Genomic DNA, 20,545 nt, shown 5'->3' on the forward strand with positions numbered 1-20,545 from the left:
AAGTGACCAAAAAATTGGAGGGCACCTAGGCCCCCTCCCACGCTCATTTTTTCCCCAAAGTCACCGGATCAAAATTCTGAGATAGCCATTTTATTCACCATAGTCGAAAAGCCTAATAACTATGTCTTTGGGGAAGACTTACTCCCCCGCAGTCACCGTGGGAGGGGCTGCAAGTTACAGACTTTGACCTGTGTTTACATATAGTAATGGTTACTGGGAAGTGTACAGACGTTTTAAGTTTTTTTTTGGTTTGGGGGGAGAATTTAGGTGGGGGTTACGTGGGAGGATCTTTCCACGGAGGAACTTCTCATGGGGGAAGCGACTTTCAATGGAGGCGGCGCAGAATTTTCTAGCATTATTTAAAAAAAAACAATGAAAAAATAAATATGAAAAGATTTTTCTACTGAAAGTTAGGAGCAGCATTAAAACTTAAAACGAACAGAAATTATTACGCATATGAGGGGTTTACCTTTTCGTAATACCTCGTTCTTTACGCTAAAGTATTTTTATTAATTTCAACTATCTATTCTACGGCTTTTGTGATTCAGGGGTCATTCTTAAGGAACTGGGACAAAATTTAAGCTTTAGTGTAAAGAGTGAGGTATCGACGAGGGGTGAGCCCCCTCATATACGCAATAAAAACATACGAATATAGAAGTTCGCTACGTAAGTTAATTCGTAAGTTACGTATATTTTTTACTTATGAAAACGTTCGTAAAAATTAAAAGTTATATTTGCCTTTTTAAGTAATCAAAAAATTGGAGGGCAAATAGGCCTCCTCTCTCGCTCCTTTTTTCTCACAATCTTCCGATTAAAACTATGAAAAAGCCATTTATCCCAAAAATTAATATGCAAATTTCGTTTTAATTATATATGCGCAGAGATCCAAGATCAAAAAATGCATTAATTCAAAAACGTCCAGAAATTAAACAAAAAAACAAGTTTTTTTAAATGAAAGTAAGGAGCGACATTAAAACTAATAACGAACAGAAATTACTCCGTATATGAAAGGGGCTTTTCCTCCTCAACACCCCGCTCTTTACGCTAAAGTTTTTTACCGTCTTAAAATGTAGAGTTAAGAGAAAGAGTCAAACTTTAGCGTAAAAAGCGGGTCGTTGAGGAGGAAAAGCCCCTTTCATATACGGAGTAATATCTGTTCGTTTTAAGTTTTAATGTCACTCCTTACTTTCATTTAAAAAAAAACTTGTTTTTTTTGTTTAATCTAGAGAAGGAGCAATTTTTTCTGTTGTTTTTTTTCAATGTAAATACAAAAGGCATTATTCGATGAAAATACCGAAAAAAGCTATTTTTTGAATCGAGGAGTAGGGGAAAATCTAGGAAAACAAATTTTTTTTGGACGGAAGAATGTGCGGCCATTTTTATCGTCCTCTGCCATCATGTCACTAACCATTTCCTATTACCGTTTATAGAATAATAATACAAACAAAAATTGGGATTTTTCTATGCTTTCTTGAAATTACGCTTTTCCCCCTCTTGCTTGCTTAAAAACCTTCATGCCTATCAAATTTTCTGATTTGTTCAAAAGTCTATTAAATTATTCAGTCAAATCAATAATTAAAAATAATAAATCAAATCAATATATAAAATAAGTTGTAAGTTTGTGTGTTTGTCCGGTTTGTGTGTTTGTCCGCATATGACGTCATTATAAGTATGTTTGTGTGTTTGTCCGCATATGACGTCATTATAAGTATATAAGACTTTGCATATGGCGTCAGAGGCTTTGTATATGACGTCAAAGGCTTTGTATATGACGTCATTATAAGTATATAAGAGAACGATTCAAAGACAAATTTTAGTATAAATATTACGATGACAGAAGAAACAACCGAGGAAGCTGTTCAAAGAGTTTATTCAAAGAGAAATTTTAGTATTAATCCTACAATGCAGAAGAAACAGCCGAGGAAGCTACTCATAGAGTTAATGCCAAAAGGCTTCCGGCTAATAGAGAAAGTAAGAAAAGAAAGCGTGCCGAGGAATCACAAGAACAGCGTGAAAACAGGCTTGCGTCTCAAAGAGAAATTACCAAAAAAAATCGTGCCGATGAATCACAAGAACAACGTGAAAACTGGCTAGCGGCTAAAAGAGAAATTACCAAAAAAATCGAGCCGAGGAATCACAAGAACAACGTGAAAACAGGCTCGCGGCTCAAAGCGAAATTGCCAAAAGAAAGCGTGCCGAGGAATCACAAGAACAACGTGAAAACAGGCTTGAAGCTCAAAGAGATAATGCCAAAAGAAAACGTGCCGAGGAATCACAAGAGCAACCTGAAAATTATCGCTTGGCATTCAGGTACAGCCCAGTCGATGATTATAGCTTGAGTAGATGTGTTCAAATCGGGACTATGTCTAAAATTTGTCCCTATTGCAAGGCCTTGTCAGAAATAAAAATGAGTGGAAAAAAAGAAAAAAAAAGACACATCAGTGCTACCCATGCAAAAAAGGGATTTCTCTTGTTGTTCAAGGTTGGGGACTGTAATTAATCTATACCAGGTTTTTGACCATGCTGATTCAAATGGGGTAATTTTTTTAATCTGGTGCGATTTTCGAGGGGTCTCAGGCTTTTTTTAGAAATCACCATAAATTTGTTTATCGCAGTAAACTCTTACTTTTAAAATTAACCAAAGCAATAGTTAGGATTCCTGAATCAATGTCCGATTTCAATTATTCTCTTCAGTTAGTTTTTTTTCAAAACGCATTTAACTTTTGGTTACTATGGGTAAGGGGTTAACTTTTTATTAGACTTATGTGTATATTTGTTTGATCCATTTCTTACTAGCAAGATACAAATTTCAAACTGTTTCACAAAGTTAAAAACATACCTTCTAAAGTCGCGAGACATACTGGCATATATGACAGGATTCATTCCAGAATTGACCCATCCAAGCCAAGTTACAATGGGAAAGACTATCTCTGGATCACGTATACAACCATAGCATATTCCAGATAGAAGGTTAGTCACAAAAAAAGGTAGCCAGCATGCAATAAAAACACCCATGACAATCGCTAACGTTTTTGCTGCTTTCTTCTCTTTTGCCATTTTTGCAAATTTTCGACTTAAGTTAAAGTTGGCTTTAATTGTTGTTTTATTACTCAAAGACTGACAGCTGTCACATTGGAGCTGTCGATCTAACGGATGACTCGTTTCAAAACCATTTCTTCCACAAACAAAGTCAAAGTCATCTGGAGGTGTAGTTGGCACACTCTTGCATGTCGTTGGTTGCCCATTGCCTAGGATTGAAAAAGTGGGAGGGACTTGTTGAAATATACGTGAGTTAGGGCAAGAAGAATGGCTCCGGGGAGGACCTCCTCTATGCATTCTGAGTGTGAGATGTGACCCTTCTTCAACGACAGCCTTTATACCATTCTTTATACTCCTTGTTTGAGCTACTGCAGCCCGATATATGCGAAGATAAGTGAAGACCATTACGATTAGTGGAGCATAAAAAGATATTATTGAACTAAATAAAAGGTAACCTATATCATCAGTAAAGAGACACTCATAAGGTCCAGAGACTGGGCTCACTGCTCTCCACCACAGAATGGCTGGAAAAGAAATTAGACTAGAGCATATCCACACAATTGCAATCAGTGAATAGGCTTTTTTGTTGTTCATTTTTGATGGATATGTAAATGGATCTGTTATTGCCCAATATCGGTCAAGTGAAATGACACATAAGTTCAATATACTGGCAGTACTTGCTAGAACGTCACAGCTGTGCCATACGTCACACCAAGCTTGACCAAAAGGCCATTGTTTATCAAGTGCTTCATGAGCAGCACTAAATGGCATCACAACACCTCCTACAAGACAGTCAGCAACTGCTAGGGAAACAATGAAGTAGTTAGTCACAGTATGCAAGTAGTATTCACGATACACTGCACATATCACAAGCATATTACCAAATACTGTTGCAATACAAAAGAATGATAATATTACCGCAAGAATTACATTTTCGTATTTATATAAAATTTCATAGTCCATGTGAAGTGTTTCATTTTGATGGCTTTTATTATTGTAGGTATAATTTTCTAATGAAACAAGGAAACTCTCGTAAGTGTCATAGTCCATTTCTATAACTGGCTCTTTCTCTCACAGGCCACTCTAATTACTGAAAATTCTGGCAAGGTGGCCTATCTCTCCAAATGTCAAATCTCTCTCATTTTCATTTCTAGCTTGTCTCTTGATAACAATTTCCATAGTCTCCCGGATGTCCTCCTGAATTCAGGAAATCCAGAATTATTTCCTGAAAAAGATAAAAAGCTGAAAGATTTTAATCGAGAGCCACTCCATGCAAAGCTGACAAAATAATAATAAAAAAAATTATGTAGGAGAAAGGTGAACAGCAATTATATTATTCACAATATATACGAAGAAAATCCAACCAATAAAGAATTTTGTTTAAGATCTAGACACAAAGAAATTTTCATTGACCAACATCTATTTTAAGTTGTTTTGAGTAAGAAGCATCGACCATGAGGTCAAAAATGAGAATGCATTTATGGCTAATATTTTACAAAGTAAATCTGTGAATAATAATTTCCTAATAGAAACTTAGGCTCAGTTACCCCAAAGATCAGCTTAGGCTGGCTCTTACCATAGTTCCCCCACTCCCTGAAAATCTTGTATCTATAGACAGAGTATGCCTTTGTTTATTTAATTATGGTATTGATCTTTATTTTTGATATTTAAAACAGAGCAATTTACATTTTTTTTATATTAATTATATATTAAAAAATTATTAAGAGAGGTATCGGCATTGGGTGTCAAACTAAAGGTACATATATCGAGGCTGCTCCCATCCCTCACAAAAAACTGTCTTTGAAAGTTTTAACTTGATCCCTCATCCATGAAATAAAACAAAACTATGTTTTGTATCGCCAAAATTATAGCTTTGGAAAACTCATATACGAACTGAAGAGAATTGATTATCTTCGTAGCACTGTGGAAAAAGAGAAAACCCCGTAGCCTTGAGAAGTGAAGTCTGAAAATAAATTCATTTTTTTTACTCATATCTGCGTGCTTTTGATAAATTTGTCTTGACATAGCCAGAGCAAAGCGCCATATGATAAAAAAAAATCTTTTTTGTTGCCATCTCCAAGGTAAAGAAGGCTAGAAAGCATAGGACAACATCGCTGAACTCACAGATATTGAAAAATCTTAGCTGGAGGCTTAGAGTGTCCCATTAAGGCTGCAGCAGTAGCAGCGGCCTAACAAAGAGTGAATCTTGGCCCTTACTGACCAAAATTTTAAAACACGTTTTCAAAACAATTTTTTACGAAAAAGAGATTACCAATTGACGCTAATTCGTGACAAATAACTATTGTACAGATGAAAGAAAACAAAAAATTTAAAATTATAAAAACAAAAATTTTTTGTTGAAGAGAATTGAAGAGAATCATTTCTCATAAATTTTCTTTCTTTATTTATTGTTTATCCCTTTTAATTTCTTCTTCTCCTTTCGAAAAATTAAAGAGAAAATAAGAAGAGGAAATTTGTGAGAAGAATATACATATATATATATATATATATATATATATATATATATATATATATATATATATATATATATATATATATATATATACATATATCTATCTATATATATAAAAATAATTTGTCTGTGTGTGTGTGTGTGTGTATGTGTGTGTGTGTCGAGTGACGTCATGTTTGTCGACAGACGTCATTTTAAGGATTAAGCTGTATGCGTCATGAAGTTGTTTGTCGACTGACGTCATGTTTGTCAACTGATGAAATTACATACCGGGACACCGGGACACAAATGACGACCGGAACACAGGGAATATAAATGACGACCGGGAACCTCAAAGAGAAATTACAGACTGGGACACCCGGACACAAATCACGACCGGGACACAGGGAATATAAATGACGACCGGGACACAGGGACACAACTACAACGGGGACGCCGGGGGCACAGGCGGGATATATAAATGACGACCGGGACACAGGGATTGTTCGAATAGAAATTGCAGACCGGGACACCGGGACACAAATGACGACCGGGACACAGGGAATATAAATGACGACCTGGACACTCAAAGAGAAATTACAAACTGGGACACCGGAACACAAATGACGACCAGGACACAGGGAATATAAATGACGACCGGGACACAGGGGCACATCATTAGAATGATGAGGTATAAATCTGAATACGGATTGTTTTTCCCATGGACAATTATATGTTGCATGTTCAAGAGTCAGTAAACCTTACAATCTATTTATATGCATAGACAATGGGACAGCGAAGAATGTTGTATATTCGCATGTTTTACGTAGTTAAAAACATATATATATATATATATATATATATATATATATATATATATATATATATATATATATATATATATATATATATATATATATATATATATATATATATATATATATATATATATATATATATATATATATATATATATATATATATATATATCTCTATTCACAGGTGGGACACAGGGACACAACTACAATGGCGCGTGACTAATATGGCGCGTAACGACTTACGCGCACGGGGGGGGGGGCTTGGGGGGGCGCGAAGCACCCCATCAACTATATATATATATATATATATATATATATATATATATATATATATATATATATATATATATATATATATATATATATATATATATACATATATATACATATTTTGTTATGGAAAAACAATTCATTTCTTTATTCCTCATAAAAATTGAAAAGAAAATTTTCGAAAAAAAATATTTTCGAGAATTTCATAAAGAGTCTGAAGTCTCTCAGACATGACGGCCATCAATAAAAAATAAAAGCACAATATTGAAATGGCCATCGTCATAACGCGTTGACTAGAGTTTCAATGTCCTCCACCTTGACAAACTAGAAGAATCCTGTTTTTTGACCGATAGCACTGAAGTGCCCCCTTTTTTCCCCCAACATTAGCAGGCTACAGGAAAATCTTAGAAAAATGGTTGAGGAATCAAATCTTATATTAGCTTCTTGTAAATATCTTCAGGCAATTGGTAGCCTAGCTGACTGCTGAACTTTTTTCATTCCAGCCCGATTAATACATTTCTGAGCATTGTGGGCTATCACTTTTGTTTCCCCGGACTAACACAGAAAAAGGTCTATTAAATTTGACTTCCAAAATAACAGCAAGTTTATCCAGGTTTGTTATTTAAATTTTAGTATAGTTTCTTAACATAACTTACAAAACAATGATGTTCAAGCTAATTATTCAGGTTTCATGTAAAAATTTAAAACTAAAAATGAATAAAAATTATTTTAAAATTTGTTCATCTAATGGAATAAAAGAGCGAAATTGAAATTTAATACGATTAAAAAAAAATACTGTTTCACGGCGTAAGAAACCTTTATTCACAGAACTATTGCAAATAAAGCAACTGATTATATTTCCCTATGTTTAAATGATTATGCAAAACTAATGCTTTGCTGAAGATACAAAACAATACAGGATATTTTCGTATAGTAGAAATACGTAGTGCTTTGGCATTTTTGTACAATTTGAAAGGAAAACACTGTTGTTTCTTGTACATTATTAAATAAAAAAAAACTAGTTTTTTTTAACTACAAGTAAGGAGCGACATTAAAACTTAAAACGGACAGAAATTATTCCTTATATAAAAGGGGTTGACCCCTCCTCAACACCTGGCTCTTTACGCCAAAGTTTGACTCTTTCTCATAACTCTACTTTTTAATATAATAAATAACTTTAGCGTAAAGAGCGAGGCGTTGAGGAGGGGTCAACCCCTTTTATATACGGAATAATTTCTGTTCGTTTTAAGTTTTAATGTCGCTCCTTACTTGCAGTTAAAAAAACTTGTTTTTTTTACTTAATTTCTGATCGTTTTTAATTAATGCATGTTTTGATTTTGGCTCACCGCACATGAATAATTAATATAAAAAATATAACCTAATTGACATATTTTTTTTCTTTTGGCTAAATGGCTTTCTCATATTTTTGATCGGACGATTTTGTTAAAAAAAGGGGGTAAGCGAGGAGGCATAGTTGCCCTCCAATTTGTGGCTGCTTCAAAATGCTACTATTTTATTTTTTTACGAACGTTTTTGTCAGTCATAAGCATATGTACCTCACGAATTAACTTACGAAACGAAATTCTATATTTGTGTATTTTTATTACGTATATGAGGGGGTTTGCCCCCTCGTTCTTGACTCTAAAGCCTGAATTTTGTCCCAAATCCTTAAGAATGACCCCTAAATCACAAAGGCCTTAAAATAAATAGTTGAAATTACTAAAATACTTTAGCGCAAAGAGCAAGGTATTGTGTAGGAGACGAACCCCCTTATATATACAATATTTTATGTTCGTATTAAGTTTTAATGCTGCTCATTACTTCCAGTTGAAAATTTTTTATTTTCTCATTGTTATTTTTTAATAATGCTAGAAAATCCTGCGCCTTCTTCATGAAAAATTCTCTTCCCTCATGAAAAATTCCTCCATGGAAAGATCCTCCCACATAACCTCCTCCCCGTGGCCCACCCCCACCCAACGCGAGAAAGTCCCCCTGAAAATGTCTTTACACTTAATAATTAACAGTTTCTATATGTAAACAATGATCAAAGTTTGTAACTTGCAGCCCCTCCCCTGGGAAGTGGGGGAAATAGGTCATCCCCAAAGATATAGTTATGAGGTTTTTGACTAAGCTGAGCAGAATGGCTATCTCAAAATTTCGATCCGGTGACTTTGGGGCAAAATGTGCGTGGGAGACGGCCTAGGTGCTCTCCAATTTTTTGGTCACTTATAAAGGGCACTATGACTTCTAATTTACGTTAAAATGAGCCCTTTTACGACATTCTAGGACCAATGGGTCGATACGAACACCCCTGGGAAAAAAAAACTAGACCTACGTTGCCTGAGCAACGTGAAGTGTTGCGGCAACCTTTGTCCGGCTTCTCCGAATAAAGTGCTGCGAGAGCAACACTTTGGTTTTGTTTCTTTGCTATCGGTTAAACGCTGAAGTTGTCAGCCTATTGAAGCTTTTAAAACGTTATGTTCAAAGAAGAACGCGATCAGTAATCACATGATCAAATGCTATTCCTCAGCGTTAAAAAAACAACAATAACAAAAGAATATCGAAAGAAGGGACTAAGTTGACTTTGCAGCCAGTTGAACTTTATCCTTTTCAATCGTAGACATCGTGACGGATCAAGACTTGGAACAATATCTTATATAATCTAGTTGGTATTATAAAGCCATCCGTAACTTTTCAGGATCAAAATACCATAGATGACACTCTATTAATTATTATAAAACTGCCTCGTTGTTTTACGTTATCGTTTGTACTCGTTGCGTAAACACTTAATTCTAGGTTACAGTGAATATGGGTAGGCTACACCAACTAGCAAAAGTTACAAACCCCTCTTCACTAAAGATGATTGTAGCCTAACAGACGATTATTACTTACAAGTCCCCTACATGTCTTACCACTGGAACCAACTCGGTCTTATCATCAAATACACTGGAAACAAATAATAGGTACACCAAATAGCTAAATTTGCAAACCCCTCACTTTTGAAGATGATTATGAGCTAACAGTTGACCTTTCCTTACAAATCCCCTACATGTCTCACAATTGGTATCGGCTTATTTTTGGTTTCAGTGTGTACCCTACTACTGAAGCTGTCAACCCCTTGAAACTTCCAAACTAGTATATCTCATGAAGGAATTTTTGTATCAAAAAATGGACTACATATATTTTGATCAGCTCATCAAGAGCTATCGATTGTCGTCGAAAAAAAAATTCTAACTGTCTTAGTTCAAAAGTTGATTTTTTTTTGCCGTAGGCCAACTTTCTAACGTTACCACTTAGAAAGGAGCCAAGGATAAGCTCCAATTTCCTTAGCAATAACAGAAGTTTTAAAATTTAAGAGGTACATCTGATAACATTTCTGTACCTCAATCCCAAGTCCGAAAAAACAAATGATAAACCCAGCGAAAATCACGGCAGCACTTTCGGACCCGTGGGAAAATGCCGCTTTTTGCTTCTGTAAATTTTTCCATTTATTACTCAAAGAAGATATATTGGCTGCGGGGCCGGGTAATTGTCGCATATATTTAACACTTATAGATTTTAGTCCATCTTCAATTTAAAAGTGGTGCCTGCCTGCTTGTCTGCTAGAACGGAGCTTTCCACTCGAAAGCAGAAACATGGTTTGATGAAACGAAAGCTTGGCTGCACAACTTCAGATATTCCTCTCTGACATAGGCTATATAACTCCACTTCACTTCGCACACCATAGGCTCTGGCTCGTGGACAAGCAAAAACCATCCTTTTTGGCCCCAGGCAAGAGTTCTACGGAGCTTTCCAAAATGTAATGCCATATTCATCGATCCGGCCTGAGGTCCACACTTTCCGTAAAAACCGCACAGCTTAGACCCTTACGAGTTTCCAGGAATAAGCCGACATCGGCGGTATAGGAAAAGAAAAAACGGGACAAAACCAAAGTGTTGCTCTCGCAACACAACAAACACGCATCCGTGATCTGTCTTCTGGCAAAAAATACAAAATTCCACATTTTTGTTGATAGAAGCTTGAAACTTCTACAGTAGGGTTCTCTGATACGCTGAATCTAACGGTGTGATTTTCGCTAATACCCTATGACTTTTAGGGGGTGTTTCTCTCTATTTTCTAAAATAAGATACATTTTCTCAGGCTCGTAACTTTTGATGGGTCGGACTAAACCTAATGCAACTTAAATATTTAAAATCATCATTAAAGTTCAATTCTTTTGATGTAACTATTTGTATCGAAACTTCGCTTTTTAGAGTTTCGGAAACTATTGATCCGGGTCACCTTACTAATGGTCATTACCACGAATCGTTTGATTTTGGTATTTTTAGTAACGTTCTAGTTTTGCAATATCCTATAAACATATAAAGCGTCATTAGTCGATTTACTTTCACTACATATAGATAGACGTTGCAGTGGCTGTGAAGGAACTGTTTTTGTTCGTTTGAAGTTTCAACTACGATCTTTACTTCTATCAAAAGACCTTGCTGTTTAAAATTATTTTTGTAAATTAAAATAAATACTCAATGGACATGGGAAATTCTTTGGTCTGTAAAAACTTCAAGGATTGCCGATTTTCTGAAAAAAAAATTCCTATTTACGAATATTCAAAATGAAACTTGAGGAAAACTTCTTGGCGTGGAAAATTGATAGCACAGTAACATGTGTAAAAATATTATATTACTGGTAACGAAAATCATTTCTTACGTGTTAGGATACACAATATTTGCCAAGGTTTTCCCATTACGGTCGATTATACTATTCTTTTAGTAGAAAAGGAGAAAACTAGAAACGCGTCCAGGAAACATTTTCTGAAAGGCACACTTTCCGTTTCCATTCTCAATGTCCGTGTCCTATAGCCGTGTTTATCTCAAAACACAAAAAAAAAATCAAGAAATATCGAGACTCGTTCCACTCTTAAGATCCATTTTTCCGCTTGGCATATATGCTGCTTCTGGTGATCCCAAATTAATTCATTGGCCATGAACAGTATTCTAAGTAACATCTTGCCTCGTGAATATTTAGATAAGACTGACAACTTGAGCCAGGATCTACTGTTCCCTTATATTCCATTGAAGTCAAGATAAAGTAAATAACAAACAAATTTATGGAACAACGAAATTAAAAGAAGAGATACAAGTTGAAAATATATTTTAGACAATACCAACAACTTCCGTGTAAACGAAAAAACATCAATATGAGATAGAAGAACTTGAAAACTAAAAAGGAATGAAGTAGAAGTCCACAGCAAATTTAGATGTCAGCTTATAATTTCTTAATTTTCAGCCAAAAATATCTTTCATTAAGATCTCCCTTCTATGGGGGTTGAAAGGGGAACTATAGATAAGGGTGATTTGTAAACCTTCAGTTAATGGTTTTCGAACATAGAGATTATAATGGCACCCTTTTTATGTATCCCAGCCTTTGTAATTCTGACACCACAACAAAAGTTCCATTCTTGGTGCCAAGTGGCCAGGGCCGTATCCCGAGTCAAAATCCGCATCCCGGGGTTTTAAGCAAGTTTTTTTTTTTTTTTGGGGGGGGGGGGAGGTACGCAAAAAACCTCAAAAAACGCATAAAAAGTTTGCTTATATCCATTTTTGCTACGTTTTTAAGAGTCAGACCATTTTTTTGGGGGGGGGGGGTCAAATACTATACCCCACATGGATACGGCCTTGCGAGGTGTTCACCTTACGAGGACGTTCTCTAGACGAGTTTACAGAGATCATGTAGGTCTGATCAAAAGCATTGATAGGAGCCATTAAATATCTCTGTGTGATGTCATGGCAGCCCGCTATTTCGGTAGGCAGCAGACAATTGACGATACCTACTAAGGTGGATCGTGGGGTGCATACACAATGTGTAGGAATTCAAACCTCCTGTTAAGGCTTTCCGACCATAGATATTATAATGGCACCCACATATTGCTTCCAAGCCTTACCACGCGACAGATGGTATCAAAATGTATCAATTTTTTTGCCATATGCACTTAAAAATGGAGTTATCGAGATGTATTTATAAAAAAGGAATATTTAGATATGCTTGGTAGCCTGTAAACGTGCCTTGCAAAAGAAGGATTTTCCTTTTTGTTTAAGGTGGAGGGCTTTAATTCATCCTCAGAGGGGTTTTGATCATGGTGATTCAGTGCACTTTTCATTTCAATCAGCCGCCGTAATCACCAAAGCTCTTTATCGAAATCCCCATAAATTTGAATTTGCTATAATTTTTTACTGTTAAGATTAATTGATATACTAGTTACCATACCTGAATCAGCTTCAAATAGCGTTTTTTCTCACTAGACACTTTTATTTTACAAAGCACTTGTTGAACCTTTCGGTTTCTGCGGAACACGGTTTGCTCTTTACTAGGTTACAGCTATCGCTGCAACAGTGTTTGTCAACGCTATCCTGCTCTTCTGGCTGGATAGACATCGAAACTTTATTGATGCTTTTTGTTCCTCGATGATTTTGTTCTTAACAGACAAAAGGTTTAAATGGCAAGAACACTAATTTGTTCCTGAGTACTTTCAATTAACAATTTGTGAAAAATTGAACACGATCAACTTACAAAATTTCGCACAAAATGCCTTATTTGCACAGCAGTTGTGCTTAATTTTGTTTTAGCCACAGATGACACCGCTTTTGACGCTATTACTAAGTATATGCCTTATTTTCACTTAGCAACTAAAGGGTTATAGTCTAAAAATATACCAAAATAAAGGTATCTAAAGTATAGTCCTTAATACAACCTATCATCGTCAATTTGTTGTTAACATGGTTTCATTTTCATTGTTTGAATAGTTATAAATACAAAACATATCTCAAAATCTTATCAGACCTCGCGATTGGTATTAAAGTGTGCCTCAATACGAAGGACGATCCTTTACCTAATATCGGCTCGTACCCCTACCCCTTCGTTCGAAGCCAATGGCTTAACCCTAACAAGTACGGAATCGAGCTTTTCAGTTGTTTAAAGTTTTCGACTGGATCAAATAAAAACACCTTAAAAAAAATCTTTTTCGTGTTCTGATCAATTGTCTTCAATGGGCTGGTACCGATCTCCTGATTCAATGCCTTCAGCCGGGAGTGTAATTCGTGGTTGGGGGCAAATCATCCGCGGCTTCCCGTCTATTTCCGCCAGAAACACCTTCACTTTAAAGTTATACATGAGCCAGCTCATCTAGTTATATACGGAACACATTACTGGTACTCTAGTCATAACTTTGCTTTTATTCACAAGTGCTACTACTCAGGAACGAGGCTGCAATGCTGTTAACTATGCAGAGCTATGCTGCTTTTGGTAGGCTACTACAATTATAAACTTTATTATTACTTCTTAATCCAAATTACTAAAATTTTCAGGTCTTTGACTTGGAAGAGTCAGATTCCACCATTTGCATAATATTTCACTTCAATACTTGACATGTGCTAAACTTGTGTCTTAAATCATTTAGTTTTTATTGTTTGGGTGGTCATAAATAATATATGTTTTTTAAATATTAGCTGGCTTATAAATTTTAAAACTAATCCAAACACGGAGGACTGTGCAATCGCTTCTAAGATCGACTGAGCCCTCCTACCATCCCCTTAATTAAATTCATTGTTCCAAAATCAAGCAAGTACCAAGGGAACCCTACAGACTATAGAGCATTTACGATTTGACCTTTCATGGTAACTTCGTGCAAATTTCCATTGCAGGGTTTGAAGTGAAGACGAAAGCAAAGAAACGTGAGATATACGAATCTAAGCTGCATTGTTCTTAAGTGTTTTTCAAATTTTAAAAATCCATAAGAAAAAAAATGGATAGATGAATCAAGGCACTTGATAAATAAAATACATAATGAATCACAGGGCTTTTGTATATGAAAGGGGTCAATCCCGCGCGCTCATAATCAGAAGGGAGTGGTTTTGGTCTCAAAAGGGTAGCACATTAGTTGCAATTTGGGAACAATCTATAGTAGCAGAGGTGGCTTTAGGGATAGCAACTAGAACAATGCGTCAGGTCCAGGTCCCACACCTGAGTGGGCCTCTGCAATATCTTATTTTGTCACCTTTATTTTACGATTCAAATATGCACGGACTTTGCAAGACATCCACGATAATGCAAGACATCCACGATAATGTGGCCCGGAAAAAGGTAAATACAACACGGAAATGCTGAAACAATAGTAGTCTATTAGAAAACATATTTTTTCAGGCCCTGCTAATTAAGAAAAAATGGTAATATTTCTGTGGTAGACAATTCAAAAAAATGCAAAACGACAGCTTTTTCTCGAAAATGGCTCCATATTTTTTCGGGAAAATTGGTATCATGGGATATTCTCGCATCAAAAAAGGATATAGGTAGAACATAAGTCTGAGTAAAGTCGTAAAGAGCTTAATTTGGTTTTTGTAAGTGACGTCATGCACTATGTTAGCATTATGTTATAAGCATTTCTCATGGCATCATATATGACATCATGTAAGTATTTTCTTTATAAAAAACGAAAATTTGCAGTTGCAGTTTTTATAAATGATGATTCTTTGGAACCAACTCCTGAACTATCAAACTTGATAAGGGGTGAAAATCGACAACCTGTACTATCAATTACGAGAACATATAGTTAGCAATTATATACTTAGTATGGTATTTGATGTATTTATTATATATATACGGATATAAATAGCTAACTCGGCGTTTGATTTTTTGAAAGGCCAAAAAACGAAAATTTATAATTGCAATCATTATTCTTTGCATCCAACACCTGAACTATCAAACGTGATAAGAGGTGATAATCGACAACCTGGACCATCAATTGCAAAATCACCAATACGGGCAGCTAGAGTAAAGGCCATTGCTAAATTGTCTGAAGTCATCAAAATCCAAAAGCCTGTCAAAAACGACAAACATCATTACCGAATTCCTTTTCTTATAAGCATAAGTAATGTCTTTTTACGACATAAAAAAGTTGAAAAGTTTTTTAAGTTCAGTTCAGATTTGCTAAAGTGATCATGTAAACTACAAAAATATTTACGGTGCCTGAGCAATACTTTTAATATTTTATTTCCAACTAGAAAATTACCTGAAAATTTTTAAATTAGTGTTTTTTTTTGTCAGAAAAAATCAACTCGCTATATGATGAAGCTTACAGGTTTGGACATATCTTTGTATATAATATCAGTAGGAAGGCACAAAAAATGAAAATCTGCCATTATAACAAATGATGGATCTCTTATTTTGACAAGGGATTAGAACAATTCAAAAACGCTAAAAAGGAAATCTAAAAGTTGCAAGCTTAGTACATATCGTTGTTAGAAATCGGACTAGCTTCAACAATCAAATATCTGTGAAAAGATACAGTATGAAAAGAAGTTAAATAGCGTAAAGAGCAAATAGCTTGTAATTGTAAAAATATTTGTATGAATTTTAGCACAGGATTACAACAAGTCAAAAACCTTAAAAAAGACTTTTTGAACGCAAAAGCTATATAATGTTAGCAGGAATGCCCAAAAAACGAAAATTTGTAAGCAAGATAAATGAGGATTTTCTATTTCGACAAGGGATTACAACCTTTGGAAAACCTAAAAAAGAAAACAAAAGTTTCAAACTTAATACATATTGTTGTTAGAAATCAGACTTGCTTTAATAATCAAACATCTTTGAACATACTTTAGTATAAAACAACACTATACTGAGGAAAGAGCAAAAACTGGTAATTCAAAAAATATTTGTATATTTTAACAAGGGACTACAACAGTTCAAAAAGTATTAAGGAAATAAAACCAAAAGTTTGATGCTTAATAGAAATCATTGTTAGAAATTGGACATGCTTTAATAATCAAATATCTTTGAAAAGAAACATTATAAAAAGACATTAAATTGTGTAAAGAGCGAAAAACTGGTAGTTGCAAAATTACTTCTATATATATTAACAAGGGATTCGAACAATTAAAAAACCTTAAAAAAGAAAACAAAAAGTTCATAGCTTAGTAGATAATGTTGGTAGAAATCGGACTTGCTTTAATAATCAAATATCTTTGAAAAGGTCTTAGTAGGAAAAGACAGCAAATTGTCCCCGGTTAAGAGACAAGTGACAATAAGAATCCATACATAGAAGCCTGCCACATGCTGAGTGGCGGGGCTCAGTGGCTGGTAATTGGAAAATATTTCTATATATTTGAACAAGGGATTACAACTATCCAAAAACCTTAAAAAAGAAAACCAAAAGTTTGAAGCTTAGTAAATATCGTTGTTAGAAATCGGACTTGCTTTAATAATCGAATATCTTTGAAATCACTGCAGAAGATGTAAAAACAGCAAATTATTTCAAATTCTCTGCGGTTTAAACATAAGCAACTATAAGAATCCATTTATGGAAGAGTGCCGAGCGCCAGGGCCCAGCGGCAAGGCTGCCGCGCTCCTTGTACTATAGACACACACACACATATATATATATATATATATATATATATATATATATATATATATATATATATATATATATATATATATATATATATATATACGTTTGCATGATTATAATAGTTCCCTCTTTTTTTTATTATTACAATTAACAAATGTAAGTTTCATAGTGTTCTTGATTGTTTTTCATTATGTTTACATGTGTATAAGACAAATTTTTTTGTTGAGATGTGTCAGTTCTGTTTTTTCCTTTTTCATCAAAATTATCAGTAACTTATCTACCCCAAACTAGGCTAATTTTCACAATGGAGACATACTAAAGAGAATCATCAATGACTTAAATCCCTCTCAAATTATCCAGCATTACTACTAGCAGGACACTATAGTTTCAACTGGACTTGCTTTAATAATCGAATATCTTTGAAATCACTGCAGAAGATGTAAAAACAGCAAATTATTTCAAATTCTCTGCGGTTTAAAGATAAGCAACTATAAGAATCCATTTATGGAAGAGTGCCGAGCGCCAGGGCCCAGCGGCAAGGCTGCCGCGCTCCTTGTACTATAGACACACACACACATATATATATATATATATATATATATATATATATATATATATATATATATATATATATATATATATATATATATATATATATATATATATATATATATATATATATATATATATATATATATATATATATATATATATATACGTTTGCATGATTACAATAGTTCCCTCTTTTTTTTATTATTACAATTAACAAATGTAAGTTTCATAGTGTTCTTGATTGTTTTTCATTATGTTTACATGTGTATAAGACAAATTTTTTTGTTGAGATGTGTCAGTTCTGTTTTTTCCTTTTTCATCAAAATTATCAGTAACTTATCTACCCCAAACTAGGCTAATTTTCACAATGGAGACATACTAAAGAGAATCATCAATGACTTAAATCCCTCTCAAATTATCCAGCATTACTACTAGCAGGACACTATAGTTTCAACTGGTAAGCACATTTTCAATCGGTGAATATAGAGAGAAATCTTCTGAAACCTCTTAGAAAAGATGTATGCGCCGTGAGAAGGACTTACATAGTTTCATTTGATATTTAACATGCGACTAAAATGAGGATTATGCAGTTTGCTTGGTAGAATTATCAGATCAAGATTGAAACGGGCATTTAATTGATCACTGTTTTGCTGTTAAGTACTTTTGCAAATATAGTCTACGGGATACAAGGAAAGATGGATACCTTAAGATGACATTCAAATGTCAGATCTTTCCAAAGGATAATCCCAGGACACATATAAAACAATAAACGAAGATCTTCACTTTGCAAAAAAAATTCAGCTATGTAGAGGATCGCTTCGGACAATTAAAGTCTTTGTCATCATTAAAGATGAAATAGAAATGTCAATTCACGAATATTTACTGCTATTACCACTATTGCTAACAACTCACCGCAACACCAAGCCGCCTGAGACCAATACAACAATACATGCTTCTCCTCCATTCCAATCTATTCAAAGCCCCCCTCTTTCCAGCCTCCCAGGGAGTTCCCATTTCCTTTAGATCTTTCTTTATGACATCTTCCGACCCCAACCTCAGGCGACCTGCTTTCCGTTTAGCCCTAGACGGTTGGCCGAAAACGACAATCTTTGGCAATATTTCATCTTTCATCCGCAGAACGTGCCCTAGAAATATCAACCTTTCTCTCATTATAGCCCTAGAAACCGGGGTTGAACTACACTTTTCGTACAGCCTACTGTTTGAAATACGGTCAGTCAGCCCCTTTATATGGATCAAAATCATCCATATAAAGGGGGATAGAACACAACCCTTCTTAACTCCTGATTTAATACGAAACAAGCTGCTAACCACATTTCCTACATTGACCGCAGCAGTGTTATTCTCGTATATAGGACGAATCACTTTAATCTATTTGTCTGGTATACTATACAAGGATAAAACCTTTGCTAAAGCTCTTCTATCAGCATGATCGAACGCTTGCTCATAGTCTATAAAAGTGAAGACAAAAGGTATTTGATAACTCAGGCACTTCTCAATTATTATCCTAAGAGAGAAAATTTAGTCGACACTCTTTCTCTAGCTATTCTAGACCCGCACTGTTCTCTCTTAAAACTTTGTCTCTAGCATCTCTCAGTCTAAAAAGTATCATATTACTAAGTACTTTGCTACCTACAAAGACTAGACTAATACCTCGATAATTGCCAAAGTCACTCTTATCACCTTTCCTATACAGTAGTTTAATTAAGCTTTTTCTAGAATCGCTAGGTACTTCCCCTTTCTCAAAAATCGTATTCATAATCTTCAGTAACGTATTTCTAACCTCAGAGCCACCATATTTAAGAAACTCATTTACCACACTATCAGTGCCTGGAGCCCTATTATTTTTTAGTCCTTTAAGCACTGTCACTAATTCTTCCTCACAAAACACATCTTCCTTCACATCCAAGGTATAAAAAAAAAATTCATTTCACTATATATCTTTTCCTGACACTCTATCTTGGTTTGGCACATTCTCGAAATGTTCAGCCCTTCTCTCTTTAACTCTTTTCTTAATACTAATTGTGGCCCGTTCCTATCTTTAACGAATATTAAGGGAGGGGAAAAATATTCTTATCAAAGTCTTGTGGAGTGGGGGATTCAACCCCTGTCCCCTCCAGTAAACGCGCCTGAGGTAAAATTATACACAATTATATGGACAATTATGGAAAAGCTTATAGGCACTTGTAATCTTCGTAATCATCGCAGGCGATGGACTATCATTAGGTCGATGACCGTGTAACAAATTATTTATTTATATATATATATATATATATATATATATATATATATATAATAATATAGTAATTAATAATATTTAGTTACTATATACTAATAATATATAAAACATTACTAATAATATTTAGCCATGTTCTATATAATAATATAGAGCATAGTATAATAGCATTATCGTATTATATTTGTCAATAACATAGAGTATATTAAACAGTATAGGCTACTATATTAGAATAGAGAACGCTACAGTGTCAAAAACATTAGACAAATTCCCCAGTCTTCTAGCATGTAAAAATAGCTACTTATACTGGGAAAACAGACTTTTCAATGTGCTTCTTAAATGAGTAAATGGTAAACTGACTAGTTTTCCGTTCTACTTCATGTACATTTATCTACATTTTCATTCTACGATTGATATCCTTTTGCATTATGTAATGTGTCTTTATATTACTGTCAGTTTACATTCATTCATGATAGAGATGCCATTTGAATTTCAGAGTGTGTCCAAACAGACCATTGGCTTGCGTTAGCCCCTACAAGGTAGCATGCATAGGGGTGCTACCAGGTGAAAAAATCACTAGGCTTAGTGATTTTCGTGTTGATTTAGTGATTTTCTTCAATAGTCTAGTTATTAACGTGTTGATTTAATGTTTTTTTTTAGGTAATATAAAAAGTCTCTAGAAATGGTGACAAATCACTTGGAGAGGTAATCCTCAGCTTGGAAGGTCTAGATGTATCTCATTTTTGTCCTTTTGTGTTTTT

At 34.6% G+C, this 20,545-nt stretch overlaps 1 protein-coding gene across 3 annotated transcripts in view; it reads right to left on the reverse strand.

The window, feature by feature from the left end:
* LOC136025202 (dopamine receptor 2-like) overlaps window positions 1-20,545 on the reverse strand; it is an 84,650-nt gene that overhangs the window by 37,540 nt on the left and 26,565 nt on the right. The window contains exons 1-2 of one of the 3 annotated variants that reach the window (XM_065701003.1): window positions 17,295-17,364; window positions 2,840-4,264 (exon numbers count right to left, since the gene is read on the reverse strand). In XM_065701003.1, the coding sequence (XP_065557075.1) occupies window positions 2,840-4,089 (1,250 nt within the window). In that variant the 5' untranslated portion in view covers window positions 4,090-4,264; window positions 17,295-17,364. Of the gene's footprint in view, window positions 1-2,839; window positions 4,265-17,259; window positions 17,365-20,545 lie in introns of those variants that run through there. The other 2 variants (XM_065701004.1, XM_065701005.1) reach the window with 2 other exon arrangements.

Source organism: Artemia franciscana, chromosome 3 (genome assembly GCF_032884065.1).
Source record: "Artemia franciscana chromosome 3, ASM3288406v1, whole genome shotgun sequence".
NCBI lineage: Eukaryota > Metazoa > Arthropoda > Branchiopoda > Anostraca > Artemiidae > Artemia > Artemia franciscana.